Source organism: Pelodiscus sinensis, chromosome 1 (assembly GCF_049634645.1).
Source record: "Pelodiscus sinensis isolate JC-2024 chromosome 1, ASM4963464v1, whole genome shotgun sequence".
NCBI lineage: Eukaryota > Metazoa > Chordata > Testudines > Trionychidae > Pelodiscus > Pelodiscus sinensis.
Window position 1 is genome coordinate 88,867,643 of NC_134711.1, and position 20,393 is coordinate 88,888,035.

Here is a 20,393-nt window from a genome sequence, read left to right on the forward strand (position 1 = left end):
GCAGAGCGATCTGCGCATGCGCAAAGCGCAGAACCACGCGAAACCGCGCAGCTGGTGAGTGGGGCTCGCCGCTGCTTGGCGAGTCCTGCCCATCGCGTACTAGAGCCTGGGGAGGCAGGCTAGTAGATTTTGTGAGCTCCAGCCTCCCTCGCACCTTAGGTTCCCTGATTTAAGTGGTTACAAGTGAAAGCAGGCAGAGCAAAGTGAATTACAAATTTAAAATAACAGCAAGCACATAACTAGTTCTAACACCCTAAAACTTATTACAAACGTAATCTAAAAATGTTCCTGTTTCAGCTAAACCTCCACGCCAGGGGAGCTCTTTTTTCCCTGGGACCTCTGGTTCATTCTCTTGGGAGTGACATGCCAACCAAAGACAAAGACTCTAAAAACTTTGCATCTTATATAGCCTTCCTTTCAGGCAGGAATTCTGTTTCACATTCTCCCCTTCCATGGAAAATTACCTGGTCAAACCCTACCAGTTGGGGTGGTCACATGTCTTCCTAAGATCAACCCCTGCTTAGATGGACAAAAGAGGATGTTTACAGGTGACACTGAGGGAAACATCCTTAATGGTTTTGATTTGCACATTTAAAACCATAAACCATTCCATACTCTATTATTTCTAACTCTACATACAAGAATTATACATACACCAAAACAAGATGTACAGACCCAGCCGACTGAGACATTAAGATTGATAGGTTACATGAGGTATTTTATCCAAAGCATCTTCAAGTTAAGCATATTTGTATCCATAAGTCAATTTCATAAAGCACTGGGGGGACGGGGAGGAGAACTGTCACAACATTCTCACAGATCAATCCTCATTTACAGGACAGCCTCTTTCTGCCACATACTGGCAGTGGAAAGGGACCATTAAGTGACTGTAAATGTGATGTAATTTACTCCCTCTACCAGGGCAATGTAATGGAACCTGAGCTCTAGTAAAAACCAGGCCCTTGGTCTGGTAAAGACCCGCTGAGCTACAGCATCCTTGCAAATGAAGAATCAGACCCCTATAGGGGAAAAAATGGATGCAGAGTCTCACCATGGTGAAGCAGCTTGAAGTCTGTGCTGTCCAGCTCTCTCATGGCCTTGTTCCTCAGCTGCACTAGGAAGAGAAGGCTCAGCAACAGAGGCAGATTCTTGTTAGCTAAGAAAGGATAAGAAGAGTTGGTCACTGTTCTAGATCAGCTAGAGAAGAGCAAAGGGAGTGGGCTGTGGGCAGTATTTCCTCTGCCAGACACTCTTCAGCACAGAACTTGGGCTTCACTTTCTTAGTTAGCCATTTAAGGGACAGTCTCACCTACATTTGTACCAATGTGCTCAACATCTCTAGAGCTTCGGTCCTCCACCTTAACCACAAAGCCATCCTTCCTCCCCTGCCTCCCCCGAAGCTTCTCTCTGCCGAGCAGCACGTAGGTGGCTAGTCCATATGCATGAGTGTCTGTGTGATCTATGCAGGATAAACTACCATAGCCCTTGAAAAACTTTCCCCAAAGCTGCTTTGGGGGAGAGGGGGTTCCTTTTGAGAGGGAAGGTTTAACTTTTTTTTAAGATCCACTTGTAATTCTGAAAACTTGAGCCCACAGCACCCTGATTATTTATACAAGCTTTCCACACAGATGCATTGCCCTTCCCTGGTCTGCTACTAATGCTAGAGGCAGCAAGGGGAGGGAGGAAGTGACGAGTCGCATCACTAGTCAACTATCGGAAAAGCTTACGCTTATTGGATAGTCGACTAGTCACTCATAGACTTTAAAGTCAGAAGGGACCATTATGTTCTTCTAGTCTGACCCCTCGCACAGTGCAGGCCACAGAATCTCACCCGCCTACTCCTAGAATAATCCTCTCACCTATATCTCAGATATTGAAGTCCTCAAATGGTTTAAAAACCCCAAGATACAGAGAGCCCTCCAGCAAGTGATCCGTGCCCCATGCTACAGAGGAAGGCAAAAAACCTCCAGGGCCTCTGCCAATCTATCCTTACATCTCTACCCATAGCTAGTATAAACTACAGAATAGGCAGGTGCTTGGGACATTAGGAATACATGTACTGCAATGGTATATCAGACCTCAACACTGTCTCTCAACGGTATTCTGTCACCAGCACCAGCTGTTTCCGAGGAAGATATAAGAACTCTCACCATAGGCAGAGGTGGGACAATCTGTATCCATGTAGTTACCTATGCACTAGGAACTGTATTGAGCCCAGCAACTCATTCTGCATAGACATCTGAGCAGAAGAGAGACAGGAATGATGTTCAGTCTCTAGCTATCTGAGGGCATGTCTACCTGGGAACATTTATGGGCAGAACTCTACTTTTCATGGGCACATTCTTTTACCCAAGTATCAGACTGCCTTTTTGGAGTTTAATTTATACCATTTTCAAAATTACATAAGCAAACCAGAAAAAGCACTTGGATTCAGGAATAAAAATGTGTTGACACAGGGAGTTAGATCAGTGTAACTATAGTGATATAGCACTGCTGGTAAATTTCCCATATAGACAAACCCTGTCAATTAAGGCCTGGGCTACATTTGAATCTTATGTCAGCGAAGCTATGTTAATTTTTTTTATTGGCATAGCTATGACTGTACAAGACCCAGTGTAGATGCTGTGTATTTAGGGGAACTGGTATAACCCATACCTCCACTATGAGGGTTTCCTATGTATATAAGGCCTAGATTAGAACCAGCGATTCAGACATCAAAGGTCTTTTATCCTAGATTCAGCCCCTGAGGTATCCAGTCCTTTCACAAATTTCAAGGGTCGAGTCCCTAATTACACGTTGGATTCACCTTGTAAAGTGGCAGAGCTGCCTTCCACTAGCAGCTGCTGCAGGATCTGTAGAAACTGACTCCGAAGGAGGTCACAGACAACAACATCCTCGTTTCTTTCCAGAAACGTACTCAAGGTCATCAAAATCTTGTGAGCCACTTCTGTGGTGCTCAAGCAGACCAGGTCCTACATGGGAAGAAGTGCGGACATGACTTTGTGTCCTCATTAAGCAGAAGTCATTGCAGTTTGTTATCATTAAGCTACACTGGTTCCTTAGGAGACAGCCTAGTGAAGAGGATGTCCAACTTAAGTATGGCCATTAAGCATAGTGCATTGTATATTGATTGTAGGTAGGCTCTCCTCTTTGATAAACAAACACCTTCTTTAAGTGGGCTGTCAGCCACATGACAATATTTTAGTTCTACTGAGTGGATGGTATAGGAAGTAAGACAAGCATCACGGCCAAGAATTTTAACAAGTGCCTGAAGTTAGGCATCCAAATCAGGGGCCTGAGTTTCAAGGGTGCTGATCAGCATGTCACTCGCATGGGCTTCCACTGAAATAATGGTTGCTTTGGAAAAATCAGACCCCTTACAGTAGGTGCTTAAATATGGAACTTTAGGCTCTTGTTTTTAAAATTCTTGACCAAAAAGCCTAGCACATGTAGAAACAACATAATAGATAAAAGTGCTCAGTTGTGAGATATATAAATCAAACTTTCCTAGAATCAGAGAAATTAGAAATGGAAAAGTCATGCATAGATCATCTAGTCCGTCACCTAAGCCCTCTCCCCCCGGCCAAGCATAGTCCTTTCTGCAGTCTCATAGCTAAATTTCTACTAGCTCTGGCCAAAAGTCAGCACAGCACTTAGTTTAAGCATGTGCTTCCGTGTTTGCTGAACAGGAAAGGATTTGTGTATGTGCTTAAAGCTAAGCTTATGAAGAGCTTTGGTGATGTAAGACCTATAAAGATTGGAGCAGAAAAGAAGAATATTATAATGCCATCCTATAAATCAGCAGGTTACGCTTATCTGAAACAACATACTGAGCTCTGGCTGTGGTATCTCAAAAAAAGTATAGCTGAAATCAAAAGTATTCACAGAGAGGCCACAAAAATACATTGAAGGGACAGAAGGGATTTCCATATAAAGAGAGACTGAAAATATGGGAACTGTTCAGCGAGTAGTAGAAAGAGACAGGATAGAAGTAAAGTAGTAATGAATGGTACTGAGAAGGTAAACTGAACAACCCTATTTACCCTAGTTCATAATACAAGAACAAGGAAATATTCAGTGAAGCAAAGACAACATAAAAGGAAATCCTTCATGCAATTATGTATAATTGCCCTTTAGAACTCACTTCAACAAGATATAAAGATTTGAATTCTATTAAGGACTAGATAGTTATATGGATAATGAGAACATCCACAGTTACATTAGCATAGGACGGGGCAAAATATAGTCCCATGCTGGCCAAGCTGCAGGATCCAGCCCACGGACGCAGCGAGGAGCCATAGGCAGGTTCCTTGGCTGCCCTACCTCCCCACATGCCACTTAGAAAAGTGGCTGTTGGGTGCTGTTTGTCTTTGACCAGCTGCAAGCCCTTCTGCACCCTACCTCCATCCTAGATCCCCCGCACCTCCTCCATTAATATCATGGAAGAGTGTGGCCCTCGACCACTTTCCAAATTCTTGGAGTGGTCCCCTACCAAAAACTATTGCTCACCCCTGCATCAGCAAGATAAAAAATGTCCAAGAGATAGAAACCCTTAGGCTTACATGCATGAGTTGACCAAGAAACTTCCCTTATAAGCAAGCTTTTCCATAATCATCCATTATGGGGTTTCTTGCATCTTCCCATGAGGTACAGGACACTGATCACTACAAGAGATAGACCAGTGGCCTGACCCCAGAAGTCCTTTGTTCTTAATGCAACACAACACCATTCCTATGAGCTACTGCTTATATTTAGTCTTGAGTTCACTGCAGGGTGGCCTTCATCTGCACAGGTCAGGAGTATAATCTAAAGTTGGCAGAATGTCTTCACTGTATGTGTTAAATTTTTTTTTTTTTAAACTCAGGAACTAACAGTCCCAAACAAAACCATATACCATCTGTCTGCTCTAATCCAGAGTTTTCATAAGAACAGCTAAGCAAATAAAACATTTTGAGAAGGATATTCATTTTTGTCTTCCTGTGAGAAAGTCTTTCCATTTTACAAGAGTTTTAACTTGCTCTAGTAGGCGGTGGTTATTTTTCTCATAAATTTGGTTCATAGCTGATGGATTATTTACTCCAAGGTACTGGACTGTTTTATTAGCCCATCTAAATTCAGAGTGATCATGCTTTACCCTTGCAGAGAGGTGAATTGCCAATATCTGTGATTTACTGGAGTTTTATTTAAAGCCTGAAACAGCTAAATTAATTTCTTTCTGTAGACGTGCATGGCAAAGAGAAAATGGGAACATATTATTCACAAATGATACAAACTGTGTTTCTCTTTTACCTGTTTATACTTAGCCTGATTTTAGTTTGCTGAGTGAAGGGTTTCAGAATTACTGTGAAAGATAACGGGGTAGATAAGTCATCCCGGGGCATCCTGCCTTTTATTTCACATTGATTTGTCAGCCTCTCATTCAGTTTCACTGATGCTCTGGAAATACCAAGGGCCTGAACATGGTTCAGCATGCTGGAGCCTAGTTCTAACTGGTGAAGGAGTACTCTAAGAATTGGCTGTTCTGTTTGTTGGCCCTTTCAATAACTGGAGAGAAAAAACAGTTACCTACCTTTTCATGACAGTTCTTTGAGATGTGTTACTCACACCCAGTCCATTTTAGGTGTATGCACACCCATGTGCACAGTTGTCAGAGATTTCTGCCTTAGCGGTATCCATAGGGCTGGCTGTGGCACCCTCTGGAGTAGCACTCCCATGCGGTGGTATAGCAGGCACCACTGGCTCTGTGCCCTCTCAGTTCCTGCTTGCCAGCAACTCCAGCAATGGGGTAGGAGGGTGGGAAATGGTGGGCACAAGCAACACATCTTGAAGAACAAATAAGCTAGGTAACTGTTTTTGATTCTTCTTTGAGCACTTGCTCAAGCCAATTCCATTTTAGGTGACTCACAAAGCAATCAATATTCATGAAGGTGGGCTTGGCAGTTCACAGCTTAGCGGCTTACAGTACTGCCCTGCCAAAGCCAACATCATCCCGGGCCTGCCGGTCAGAGTATAGTGAGATGTAAAGCTATGGACAGACGACCAGATGGCTTCTCTGAAGATATCCTGAATAGGAACATGGGCCAAAAAGGCTGCCAGAAAGGCCCTAGGTAGAGTGGGCAGAGACAATCGTCAGAGGCTAGCAGAAGCGAATGCAAGCCATGATCCCAGATGAAATTCTTTGAGTGGATATAGGGCAACCTTTCATAGTCAGCCATGGCAACGAATAATCATGTCGACTTATGAAATGACTTGATTCTGTCAACATAGAAGGCCAGAGCCCTCCAGATGTCCATGGCACGTAGCCTACGCTCCTCCTCCGATTTATGTGGCTTTGTGAAGAAAACCAGTAAGTAAATGTCCTGACTCCATTGAAATGGAGAAATGACTTAAGAGAAATGTCAGGTGCGGTCTGAGCTGGACCTTGTCCAAGATGGTTCCACGGTGAGTATCCAAATCTCAATTACTTGGCATGCCAACGTCACTGCAACTAGGAACACAAAATGCAGGAAAGGAGAAGGAGAGAAGACAAAGGATCTGTGAGCTGTGATAGCACCAGATACATGTCCCACAGCAAGACAGAATCCCTGATTTGTGGTAGAGGTGCTTTAGGTCCTTAAGGTATCTGGCCATGATAGTCTGAGCAAAAAATGACCTGCCCTCAAATGGTGGGCGGAAGGCAGAGATGGCCACTAAATGAATCTTGACTGATGAAAGGGACAAGCCCTGGAGCTTCAGTTGTAGGAGGTAGTTGAGCATAAGCTGCAGAGAAGCTTGTTCGGGACAGACACCTTTGTCCATGATCCAGCAGGTGAACTGTTTCCACTTTTCCAGGTAAGTTACTCTCGTTAGGGCTTCCTACTTCCCAGCAGGATTTGCTGAACCTGAGTTGAGCTACTGCTGCACCTGCATGTTTAGCCATGCAGCAACCAGGCCTTTAGACATAATGCTCCAGGTTTGAAGTATGAACTGCTGTGGTTCTGGAACAACAGGTCCAATCTGAGACACAGTTGGAATGGAATCACCACCGACAGGCCTAGCAGAGTGCTGAATTAGTGCTGGAGTGGCCACGCCGGCGTTAATTAGATGATCTTTGCCCTGTCCAGTCCCATCTTTGTAAGGAACCTGGGTAGCAATGGTAGCAGAGGGAAAGGCATAAATCAGAGCCACCGACCATGGGAGCAGAGATGTGTCAGACAGCTCTATCCACCCCCCCACCCCCCGATTGAGCAGGAGATGTGGCATTTCTTGGTCGGCCTGGCTGTGAACAAGCTTACCTAGAGAGTTCCCCACCCGCAGAAGAGGGAACTGACCACCCAGAGGGAGGGCCCACTCGTGGCTAGATGAGAACACCCTGCTGTGGTGATCTTCCAAAGTGTTCTTGGTCCATGGAAAGGGGAGTGGCTACAAGATGGAAGTTGAGCTGCAGGCAAAAGTCCCAGAGCCAGAGAGCTTCCTGGAAGATGACCTGGCTCCGCCCTGCCTGTTGATATAGAAAACTGTAGCCATACTGACTGTCAGGACCTGAATCATCCTGTCTTGAATCTGAGGTAGGAAAGCATGGCCAGCCTGTCAAACCACCCGGAGTGCCCTGACATTGATGGGCAGGATGTGATCATAACTAGACCAGCAACCTTGAGTTCTGAGAACACCCAGAGGTGCTCCCCATCCCAGGCCCGAGGCACCAGAGAACAAGGTCATTGATGAGGCCGGGGCTGCAAATGGAATCCTTCCACTCAGTGAGGGATGAGAATACTCCGTCGGGAATCCTGACCACCTTCTGTGCTGTGTTGGCTGGGGACGCACGCTGATACTAGCCGGGTCTGAGGCAGAGACGTGTGTGCTGGACCATGCAAGTACAGGTCACCATGTGGCCCAACAGTCTCAGGCACGTGTGGATGGTGGTGAGCCGCTGGGCCCACAGACTTTTTCTCATAAGTTTGGTTCATAGCTGATGGATTATTTACTCCAAGGTACTGGACTGTTTTATTAGCCCATCTAAATTCATGGCCTGGAATCGAGCCGGGGGAAGAGGTGGAGGGACCTGTCCCGAGTGGAGTTGAGAATCACTCCAATTCATTCTGTGCATTATACCAGGGGTAGGGTTGACCTTTTCCGGTTTATTATCAGAACCCCAAGTTGTAACAGGTGGAACATACCTCCATATCTGATCTGGGGACTGGCCCTGTATCAGGTAGCTGTCAAATATACTGGACATCTCAAGTAAGTGGCCACTAGTGCTATGCACTTTATGAAAACTCACAGGGCTGACGACAGACCAAAGGGCACCGCCATGAACTGGAAATGGCACTGGCCCAACAATAAGCAGAGGAAGCACCAGTGCCTTGGAAAGATCAAGATACGGCAGTACGAGTCCTTCAAATCAAGGGTGGCCTATCAGTCTCCCAGATCCAGGGAAGGAATGATGGAGGCCAGAGAGATCTTACGAATCTTGCGCCTTTTGAGGTTTGTTGAGGCAATGCAGGCCGCGGGGGAGGGAGCATCCCAGGCCACATCTCCCTAAGAATGGCCCCGACTATCAATAAACTATTTACAAAGGCTTTAAGGCCCAAAATCTGTTGAGACAAAACAAAAACAAAACCACCACTAGCCCTTGCTAAGCAAGGAAAGGCTCTGATAAACCACCACACACAGTAAGAAGGAACTGTGAGGGTGCAGGGCTGGCGGCACCTAATATATTACCGCATGGGAGCACCACAGACAGCCCTAAAGATACTGCCAAGGCAGAAACCTCTGTTAATTATGCACATGGGCACGCACACACATGAAATGGAATCAACATGAGCAAGCACTCAAAGAAGAATAAAATATTTTGCAGTATCTTAGAATAGGCCAGGTGTACCAGCACCTCAAGTCCTCTGCACGCTACCCTGTGTGTGCCTACTCATACTAAAGCTTACCTTATTTCATAATTGTTTTGAAAGGCTGTCTAAGAGCATGCGATTACCTTATCTAAAAGCTTAGCAATTGTTGTAATGAAACAGGTCTCTATTCTGAAAAACATATAGTATCCTCATCAGCAGGGCTTGCCACCTGTGCGGACGCACACGCTGCACATGCACAGACCACACTGCGCATGCGCTGACTGCGCTGCGTGGCCCCCCTGGTCTAAAATCTACTCGCCATGGGCGAGTAGATTGCCTAATTTGTCAAGCCCTGCTTATCAGGTTTGGGAAGAAATAAAAAACACACAGTTATGCTTTCCTTTCAGATACAGGCCATATGGATTTGTCTGACAAGATGTTAAATGTATCTGCTATGTGAAAAGCTAATTTATCTTTTTTTCTAATCAAAGAACTCTCCTATACAGCCACCAAGGCCTTGATCCTTTCATTATGACATTGTGTCACTGACTTCAGTGGAATTACACTGATTTACATCAGCTGAAGATCTAGGTCATTATTCCAACTGCAGCGAGGACCTTGTTTCATTGATCCCAAGGACTTCTGATTTCATTTTTGCAAGAGCAGCACAAACCTGGGTGCTGTGTGCAGTTCTGAGAGTAGCACAAAGAAACATCTCCTAGTTAATAAGTATATTCCCTCAGTTCTATTCTTTACACACCAGTTTCCAAGCTCTTTCTTCTTCCCTTTCTTTCCTATCCACCAATAGCAAATCAGGGCCCACAAGTTAACAGATTAGCTTCTTGCCAAGCTACTACAAGAGATTAACTGGCTGTGTGTTTAGGTATGAGAGGGGTTTGCAGTACGTGTCAATGTTTTTGTATTGTGTATAAGCAGGCGCCAATTACACGGCACCTTTATGATGGGCTTCTCTCCCTACCTGGGTCACCGAAGGCCCTCTAGGCAGGTTGGGCAGGTACAGCCAAGGCCCACAATTCCACTTTTCCATGTCAGATATGCATGTGTGGTTTCTGACCACAGCTTAATTTGTGCTGGAGCACAGCACTGACCCTCTCCTCTCAGTGGCAGGCTGTGACATTTATAGTAAAGCATGCAATTCTACACATGTATGCAAGGTATGACCTTGCACGTACTGTATGTACAAAGGCACCCTATGCGGAGGACTCCATGTTGTTCTTCAAAATGGCCTCCCACACACATGACCTTGCCCAAATGATGCCCTTTTGTTCTAGGAACAATATTATTGTTATTGCTTGAGCCCCCAGAACCTCCTTACAAATCAGATGCTGTCTATGGCAACTTATGCACGCATAAGACTACTCATTTAGGCCCCAATTCAAGAAAGCATTCATCCATGTGCATAAGAGCTCTCGTGACTCAGGACCACAGATGGCAAACTGTCCTTGAGAAAGTCACATACCAGTAAAATGAGTAAAACACTGGAATTTCCCTTCAGGATGTGAAACAAAGTGGTAAATCTGTTTGGATACTCAGGCAACCCAGAGGAAAGGCCAAAGACAGCATCTTCAGTCTCAATCTGACTGTAGTCTTCCCAGGAAAACCAGAACTGGAGGATCTGGTGACCGAATCTGCCCATAAGCTCAGAGTAACGCAGGAAGAATTTAAGCAGAAGAGGATGATGAGTGTAGACCGAATCCAGATCTGAGGTGTTCTCCAGGACTCTCCTTATGGCACACAGGGGACTCTGACAAGAGACAGACACAAAAATAGCCACTAGATGAAGCTAACGAGACCCCATTGTGAGAAGTGTAATTATATATCCTATTTAAGCAGCCCATCAATACCAACTAAATACAGTCCCTGTGAAATCTGTTTGAATCACAAAGTCTAAAAAAAAAACCCTCCTGTAAGCTACCTGTTCAGTGCTCTAAATCAGCAAAAAAGCCACAAGGAAATGTTACCAAGCCTACTGCAGGGACCGCTGATGCTCTTAGGAGACTGAAGCGACGGAATGCAACAGCATTCACATGCACTCACAGGACTTGCCCACTTGTACACAACTTTTAATTCATATCCCAAAGAATGTCTCAGTTAAATAATTTGAGAGCATTCATGGGGTGAGCTCCCCCAGTCTATTCACTGACCATCAAACACAATCACTTTATTAGGACTGGGGGAAGAGAAGATAAAAAATGTAAAACTCTAAATAGTGGTGATGAAATCAGCATTTTTACCAAGTCCAAGGCTTCGCTTTTGTCTTGACAGACTGCCAGAAGGTAGAGAACAGCTCTGAGGACATAAGGAGGAGGACAGTCTCCCTGGTCCTGCACGGATAGAAGGAAATTTCTTATGGCTGAGAATAATTCTGGCTCTGGAACAAACCTGCAAAGGGAAAAGAGCAATGATAACAGGTCACACTGTCTGGTATCTGCACATAGGGCTGTCTAGGGCACCCCCTTCTCACCTGTCTTCCAGGGTGTAGGCAAAGTACAAGAGGAGCAGGAGGCTATATTGGTGGCTACGAAGAGCTTCATCTAAACAGAAGGGATCTGGTGTTTCTGAGAGGAGGGCGAGGCTTTCAGGCACACTGCAATTTAACTGGGGCAGGCTCCTCTGCAGAAGCTCAGACATCTCTTGTTCTACGAACAAAACGAGAGCAAGGGCAGACAATACTCAGGAATACCAGAGCAAAAACAGAGAGGTCTGAAGTGAGGCGTGCATAGGGTCTGTCTCCCTGAAAGTCAGGGGTATAAAATTCAGGACGGGATCTGGCTGAGAAATATTGAAGTCCTTCATTTATCCCCAGAGCAGATATAGTACAAACAGCAGCAAAGCATGCTTCTCTGGGTGCAAACCTACTCTACATGCCTCATCCCAACACGGTGGAACCATGGCTAAGGATGAAAAGGGAGTTCTGCTTTTGCAGCCCCTTCAGTCCTTGGCAATCTGCTGAGGCCATCAGCAGAGATGCTAATTGGTGCCAACTGTGTTGTTAGTGATTTTCTTGCCTAGAAACTTGCTCTCATCCAGAACTGGAGTCAGAGACCAACACACTCCTTTCATTAAGGGCTTGAAATTACCAGTGCAACTAAACTGGAAAAGACCACTTTTATTCCTGGTACTGACATGGCAAAAAACTACATGATACGGTTCCAGCCGTGTTATGCCAGTACATTCCCCACGCAGGCAAATCCTTAGGCAAACTGGCTGCGGCCGCAGGAATGGATTTTGAAATGGCTCATGGTTTGGTTTTGAGTGTGGAGAAAATATGTTCAGAAAAGCCCCCATCGCCTCCCTGGCAGCTTGGGCCCTCCCAATCTGAACCAGATTAAATTATCTCCTTCCTCAAACTTGCCCTCCTGGGAAGAATTCTTGATCTTCTCTGCAGCTGAATGAAGGCTGAGGCACATGGTGTAGAGGAAGATAGAACAGGCTTGATTCAAAGCAGGGTTACTTGAAGGGAGAACAAAAAGATATCATGAGACCGGAAAGCTAGGCTGATACATCCTCTCCAGACTCAGGGGTCCCTGTGCTTATTTGACAGGAGAGTATCAGCCTAAGGTCAAGAGCTAACGGCACACAGCATCTCCTGTCAAGATGTGACATCCAGAGCTTGGGGCCCCAGGATAATCAGGGGCACTGCAGTAAAGAGCTACCAGAGCCAGGGTGTTCCAGTGGTTAACACTGAAGTGTGGCCAAAAAATTACCTACCAGGCTGAGAATAACAGGGGCACTTCCTTCCCTGGCTGTGAGGACTTCTCACTGAGACCCCACACACAGATTAGTGTCTCATTGGCCACCTGCCTATCTATTCCCAGGCACAGATCAACTCCCTGCCCAATGGTAATCACAAACAGCACCTATCTACTGAATCCACATAGCCTGTTCCTTACTGGGCATCTTTTAAAATAAGTTTGGCATTTGGAGTTCATTTTTCCATGGCATGATCAGTTTCTCATCCCATCTCCACCCACCTACTTTTTTCCTTTTCAATTACTGTCTAGGTCATTCAACCAAAGAAGAATAGTGCTGGCCCAACTGAGCAGAGGGTATTTCAGATCCATTCATATTTAATTCTTCTGCAAGAACAGGATAGTTCCTATTTTCTCAAATAGAAACTCTTGATTTAGTTTCAATATAGAGAACAGTACCTTTGTCCAGTGCAGAATTTGGCCTTTAGTTCTAGTGCCAGTCGGATGAAAGAAGAGGATGCTAGAAGGAAATCAGGAGGGAAGAGAATCACATCATGAAAGCTCAGAATGCCGGACTCCATGTTACAACCAACCACCTATGACTTTTCAAAGCTACAGCTGGCAAACATGACAAGTCACGCCAGACAGAATGCATCTGCCAAACTCATTCTCTTTTAGGTTCCATGGGCAAATTACCTTTCCAGTTTTGGGAAAGAGGAGCATATCTGTGATACACTGGGTCTACAGACTCTGTGGGAAAGAAGATTTAAATACAGCCAGGTATGCTAGTTCAGGATGAGAGTGAATTCCTCTGGATCTCTACCTCACAGGCAGTAAAGACGACAGATAATACATAGGGAATAAAACACTAAGGCTGTGTCTACAGTGGCACGATCTTGCGCAAAAGCGCCTGCTCTTGCGCAAAAACTTGCTGCCTGTCTACACTGGCCGCGTTTTCTTGCGCAAGTAAACTGACGTTCTAATGTATGAAATCAGGGCTTCTTGCGCCAGAACTCTGACGCTCCCGCTCAGGAATAAGCCCTTTTGCACAACTGTTCTTGAGCAAGAGGCCAGTGTAGACAGGCAACATGAATTTCTTGCGCAAGAAATCCCTATGGTTAAAATAGCCATCAGAGCTTTCTTGAGCAAGAGAGCATCTACACTGGCAAGGATGCTCTTGCGCAAAAGCACATGCCAGTGTAGACGCTCTCTTGCCCAATTACTTTAACACAAGAACTCTTGCACTAAAGAGTTTTTGCGCAAGATCACACGAGTGTAGACGTAGCCCACGAGCCCATGGATTCATTTAGTCTGCTCTCCTGTCTCCAACAGTAGCCAATTCTGGAGGCGTCACAAGAAAAATATGAAGTTCCCTTCCAGCACTCCGCAGATCTTGTTTTTAACCCTAGTTAATATAAGTGCAGAAGCTAGTCTTATTCAAATAAATGGTTCTGTGTGAAATCTTATTAAGCTCTTTGATTCAATCATATCCAGGAGCATGAAAGAAGTTTCCCAGATAGAATAGTTATTCACTGTGTAAAGAAGCAAAGTGAATACAATGTCAGAAATCTGCATACCCAGCTTCCTAGAAAATTTCTCACGCATGCTCGGTACAACAGCAAACAGGGTGCTGAGGGCTGAAATGAAAACCTCCATCAGAGCTGGGCTGGAAATCCTTTCTGAGTGCTTCTGTGGGGAGAAGAAATGGTCAGGGAGAGGAAATGAAAAGCACACCCCACAGGAATGGTTACAAAGCCAGGCAAATTGGAATGAAGTAAAACAGCCCTTGTTCCAGCAAGCCTGCTGACAGCAAGTATCCTGCCTCAGAGCAGGTGCTTCAGAGACAGATTTAACAACTTCCCTCTCTGAACAATTGTTTCCAACTGTGCACGACTCTACAACAAGGAGAACATTTCTTCCTGGTCTCAGTTTGTAATCAGCCTATGCCCTGAAGCATAAGGTGGATTCTGTCATTATTATTCTATACGGAATCACTGTAAATGGTATTCATGTTCAGATACCGAGGGCCCAACTCACCAAAGCGCTTATGTGTGTGCTTTGTTACCACATAAGAACATAAGAACGGCCGTACTGGGTCAGACCAAAGGTCCATCTAGCCCAGTATCCTGTCTACCGACAGTGGCCAGCACCAGGTACCCCAGAGAGGGTTGACCGAAGACAATGATCAAGCGATTTGTCTCCTGTCATCCCTCTCCAGCCTCTGACAAACAGAGGCCAAGGACACCATTTTATCCCCTGGCTAATAGCCTTTTAAAAGAACGTAAAGCACATGCTTAAGCACTTTGCTGAACAGAGATGGATGTAAGCACTTAAGTGCTTTGCTCATTCTCGCCCTTAGTCTGTAAGGAGTGTAGTGATAGGTTTGTAAGAAAACACAGTACAAACCTATGTGCATCCGCTGCTTTGTGACGCGGTGTACCAACCCCACACTGGGACTCTGAAGGTTAATCCTGGTTATCTGGCTGATAAGGCCCCGTTTCTACAGCCCTGTTGGGCATGCTTCAGCTGGAGGCAACTATAAAGGCCTGACTGCCAATAGGGAAGGAGATGCTACAGGGGCCCGTGAGGAGGAGCTGCAGATGGACCAAGATGAGTCAGTGGGGAACTGCAGAAGAAGCCCCCAGTCTGTAGGGAAGAGCTGAGAAGGACTGCACCAGAGAGGCTGACAGAAAGCAGCCCGGTGGGGAAGAGTTGTTCTGCAGGAGCTCGGTGTGTTTTGGTGAGATTCCATGCTGAGCTAGTGATGAACCACTCCACTGCTGACAGGGTCTAGGACCTGGTGGAGAAGGTGGGCCTGGGTCCCCCTATGAACCCCATCTCCATTAACCCAATGCGGGGATCTACACCCACAATGACTCTGGACCTGAGGCTTGACTGCCCTATGGAAAAGGGGCATGATTATCAATTCTGTGACTGTGACTGCTAGGCCTCACTGCCCTTCAAGAAGAGGGCATTGTTGTTGGTGACTCTACCTGCTAGGCCACACTACCCTGCAGGAAGGGAGTGTTGCTACTGACGCTAGCTGCTAGGCCACAATGCCCTGCAGGAAGATGGCAGAGTTATTTACTCTGGCCATTGGGCCACGCTGCCCTACAGGAGGGCGTTATTGACTCTGGCCTCTAGTCTGACTGCTGTGTGGAAGGAGAGTAAGAGAGAAAGCCACAGGTCCTATGGCCTGGCATGAGTTATGGGTATAACTGGGGGAGGGGCCCAGCACTCCCCTTACCCAAACTGGCACACAAACAGGCCTCAGAAGCCTAGCACCCAAACCCCAAATGGGGGAGGAAGGACGCAGGCGTCCAACATGCCTCTTTTCACTTTATTCCTTGCCTTAAGGAGCTATGTGCTTCCATAATGTCCTGTGTCTGCAATTTCTACAGGACAATCAACAAACTCCATAAGCCTATATGAAAAGGAGCTTGCAAGTGAGGTTGCTTGTCAGGTCAGTGGCAGGCCCCAAGAGAGAAGAGGAAGAGCTATTCATACACACATCACCGCCGGCAAGGGCAAGATCTGTCATTTATTACATCATTTGGGTGGAGTGCTGTTTCAGAGACTGAATGGTCTGCAGACATTTCCTGTCCTCTCTGTGGAGTGCAGGTAGAGCTCTGAGTTCATACACCTTCCCTATAGACTCCTCTCTTAGAATCATAGAACACTAGGACTGGAAGGGACCTCGAGAGGTCATCAAGTCCAGTCGCCTGCCCTCACGGCAGGACCCAGTATCATCTAGACCATCCCTGATAGATGTCTATCCAACCTGCTCTTAAATATCTGCAGAGGTGGAGATTCCACAACCTCCCTGGGCAATTTATTCCAGTGTTTAACCACCCTGAAAGTTAGGAAGTTTTTCCTAATGTCCAACCTAAACCTCCTTCGCTGCAGTTTAAGCCCATTGCCTCTTGTCCTATCATCAGAGGCCAAGGAGAACAATTTTTCTCCCTCCTCCTCGTGACACTCTTTTAGATACCTGAAAACAGCTAACAGACTTCTCGTGTCTCTACTGTTCCCAATAAGTAAAATAATTTGAGGGCTGCCCAATATGAGTCAGGATATGTCTACAACTGCCCTTGCATGAGTCTGATGTGTGGTTTCTCTCCTTCCCACACAATTTTCTCTCAACAATCAACCATGCTTGGGTGACCCTCTCATCCCGCCTGAGGGACAGGGTGGGTTCTAGTCTCGACCTACCATGACTATGGGGATGCAAAGGCTGTCACAAGTCCTCAGCAGAAACTCAGAGAAGCTGCTCAGAGTATTCTCGCTCTCAGAGCCGGGAGCAGTGAAAGCATTCTCCTGAGCCAATGGGTTGCTTTGACATTCCACAGCTAACCTAGAAACACACATGGACATCAGAGAATGCATTTTCCTGCTTTCTGCAGAAGCCACAATGTGTTACATCTCTAGAACCGGAAGGTACCCAGAGCACTTTACACGCTGTATGTGCAGGGATCAGACAGTGACAAGAGCTGTCTTGGGTGAATCCTGACAGACATTTTGAGCCAGCGACACCACACAACAGTATTTCAGAGGGGGAAAGGGGAAAATGAAATTCTTGCTGCAGGGGCAAAGAGACAATACCGTTTGGTTAAATGTATTTAGCCCGTTTGGAATGTGGTCTGAACACCAGAGAAAACATCTCAACTCTTATAAAAATGTCACAGGGTATTTAATGAATCATTAACAGGGCTCGACAAATTCTGGAAAACCCTACTCGCCAGACAAAAAAGGGACTCGCCACCCCCCCCCCCAAGTGTTTTTTTAATAGCATAAATTCCTAATAAGAATAAGAACAGTAATTACTAATAAGTTATTAATAAATATCTCATAAACCTCTACCTTTTCCCTCTGCTGCCATGTCTCCTCCCCTTGCTCCATCAGCTCCCCCGGTGCCTGCTGCCCCCCAACTCCTCACCCTCCTCTGCTGTCCTGACTCCTGCCCTTCTCACTGCCCTCATCCTTCCTGAGACCTGACCCCCGCCAACAGCCCTTCTCTCCCCCCTGTGCCCACTCCTCCAGTAGCCCCACTCTGATCATGTGAAATACCCCTTCTCATCCCCTCTCCTAAAACCTCCCTCTACACACCTGCCCTGCCTCTCTCCTCTGGTGCTGGTCCCTCCCCTGCAGGTGTCTGCTCTTCTGCTTCACCCCCAGAATCCCCTGGCACCTGCACCCTCCTGGTACTTTCCCCTTCCCTCACTGCCCCTTCCCCCTTTGCTCTCTTCTTCCCTGATGCCCACCCGCTCACCACCCTCTGCCCCCGTTCCCCTCATGCCCCGGTACCCTCACACGACTTGCTCCATCCCCACCTTCCTCATGCCCACCCCTTCTTTCAAGCCTTCTCCTAGCACCTCTCTCTTCCCCCTCTATCCCCCAGTGCCCTTACCCTCTCCTCTCCCAGCAGCACCCTGTCTCCCCTCCCACTGACACCTTCCCTCCTGCCCTTTACCTCATTGTCTGCACTTGGCCCCCTGGCATTTGTCTCTCCTGCACCCCTGTGCCTTGGTGCCTTCCCCTTTCTTCTTCTTCTCCTGACCTCCTCCCTTCAGCACAAGCCCCTTCCCCATATTTTTCCCCTCCCTTCCCCTCCCCACAGTCCAGTCCAGCTCAGCCCCTTCCCCTCCCCCAGGGCCAGCTCTAAGTTTTTTGCTGCCCCAAGAAAAACATTTTTGGCTGCCCCCCCCTTTTTTTGTTGTCTTTTACACATTTGTATTTTGCAATGGGGTTTTTTTTGTTTTCATTTTTGTCCTGGCATTTTAGCCCTATAAATAGCAAGTAGCATTTTCATTTGTTTTTTTCCATAAAGGCAAAGGCGCTGCAAGTGAACTCCCCCTTTCACTCGCCGCTGGATCACAGCAGCCTTTTCCCTGCCCTGTCCAGCCTCTCCCTATGGACAAGGACCCCATCGCTCCCGACCCACAGGGGAAACAGGGTGCAGGGACAGCACAGAGCCAGAGGGGTGCAGGGAACAGTGTGGGGGGGTACAGGGGTGGCGCGGGGAACGGGAGGCACAGAGCCAGAGAGACACAGGGTGCGGTGGAGGCACGGGGAATGGGACGCGGGGAACAGCAGGGGCAGAGGGATCGGGGTCTAGGGGAAGTGCAGGGAATGGGCAGCACAGAGTTGGGGGGGCAGGGATCGGAGGGGAGCAGGGTGCAAGGGCAGCGCAGAGCCAGAGAATTGCAGGGAAGAGGGAGAGCAGGGGATCCGGGGAGCAGGGGTGGTGTGGGGAACGGGCGGTGCAGCGACAAAGGGGCGCGGGGCGGGTGCAGCAAGCAGGGTGGTCGCCCGGGAGCGGTCTCTCACCAGTGAGGGGGTTGGGGCCACGGCAGGACTGGAGCTGGCGGGGCAGGGCCTGGCTGTGCCACTGCCAGCTCTCGGGGCCACGCAGCCAGAGAAGAGCTGCTGTGGCCCTTTAAAATCAGCAGGGCCATGTCACGCCAGCGTCCTGGCATCTGCCGGCGTCCCGCCCTCTGGCTCATGCCCCGCCTCCTCGCACCAGAGCTGCACACAGGCAGCCTGGCGCTGGGAATCACTGCGCTTCCCCCTTCCTGGCGGCGCTCCGTTCCTCCGCCAGCCAGTGGATCGGATGGGGCCGTGCCGCCCATAGTGCAGGCTTTGGCCAGCCTGCCCCTGCACTCGCCAGCTGATAAAATCTACTCGCTGTGGGCGAGGGCATTTGTTGAGCCTTGATCATTAACAATGATCATGAGCGGTCAAGATCCCACTTTTGCATCTCATCTACATAACAGTATTATAGCAGCACAGCGCCCCCTAGCACCGTACTGAGGCATTGCTTCAGCGCAGGCTAAAATGAGAAGACTGGAAATGAAATGCAACCTTCCACTAGTGTAGCCACCAAATTTGGTTAGTGACCAGAAGTTATTATTTTCTAACAGCTGTTCAGACCTTTACCCAACATGAGCTGGTGGGTCTCAGGCAAGTTTCTAAGGGGTACATAATGGGGTACATGCAATTCACAAAACCATCCAAACTGGGACTGCATCCCCCTTCCTTTGGCATCTCACAACCAAGGATTAAACAGGCCACTAGAGATACCGCTCTCTCTTAGAGGGGATTTCCACATCTGGGCAGAGTCACCAAGAGGGGGACTAGACTTTGTAAATGCCTATGACTTACATATTGTAGTATGTGGCTGAACAGAAAACTTGAATCTCCAGTTTCTAGAGCGCCCCACTGACCAAAACATTTAATTAAAAAAATCATTTCTGGCCTCTGACTAGCACATTCAACAGCTGGATAGCACAGGCATGGGGAGAACTCCACTGACTGAATACATCCACTCTAGTGGCTTAAAGGGAACAGTGATCCCTTTAATTAGGACAGTCTGCCCTAGTGTCTGGCTAACAGCTGGCAGTCACACCAAACAGCAGCCCTTCCACAAGTTGTGCTGAGAGAGCATATACAGCACTTTCTCATGGTGCTGAAGGAAGATGATAAGGAACATTCCCTGGGCACAGAGTGGATATGTGGGGGAGGGATTCACTCGCTGGTAGACTAGGACAGAGCCAGGAGTCTCAGAAATCCAGGTATCTCCTCACCTACAAGCATTTCTGAAGCCTTCCACAGAGCTGAGCAGGAACTGCCCATGTCGCAACACCGCTTTGTTCTGAGTGCTGTGCCCTGGGTGACTCTGAGAGAATAAGGAGAAATGATCACGCCGTTAAATAACAGAAACAGTGACATATCCTCAAGAGCTTGTGTTTATAAAATAACGCTTTCCCCAAAAAAATATCTAACCAACCAGAGCTGGGGTGGGGGATAAAACCTATAATGAAACTCATTTCATCCACAGATGGGTTCCTTCAATGTTATC

General features: G+C 47.2%; 1 protein-coding gene across 6 annotated transcripts in view; it reads right to left on the reverse strand.

The window, feature by feature from the left end:
* The window catches only part of MEI1 (meiotic double-stranded break formation protein 1), a 52,032-nt gene that overhangs the window by 12,703 nt on the left and 18,936 nt on the right, over positions 1–20,393 (reverse strand). For all 6 annotated transcript variants that reach the window (XR_012905863.1, XR_012905862.1, XM_075935998.1 and 3 more), the window contains 10 exons: positions 20,119–20,210; positions 16,748–16,889; positions 14,113–14,224; positions 12,995–13,055; positions 12,199–12,296; positions 11,308–11,482; positions 11,078–11,225; positions 10,303–10,587; positions 2,807–2,972; positions 1,052–1,156 (listed from right to left, as the gene is read on the reverse strand). Coding sequence is in view for 4 of the 6 variants with exons in the window: in XM_075935998.1 (XP_075792113.1) it covers positions 1,052–1,156; positions 2,807–2,972; positions 10,303–10,587; positions 11,078–11,225; positions 11,308–11,482; positions 12,199–12,296; positions 12,995–13,055; positions 14,113–14,224; positions 16,748–16,889; positions 20,119–20,210 (1,384 nt within the window). In the remaining 2 variants the exon portion in view is untranslated. The remainder of the gene's footprint in view (positions 1–1,051; positions 1,157–2,806; positions 2,973–10,302; positions 10,588–11,077; positions 11,226–11,307; positions 11,483–12,198; positions 12,297–12,994; positions 13,056–14,112; positions 14,225–16,747; positions 16,890–20,118; positions 20,211–20,393) is intronic.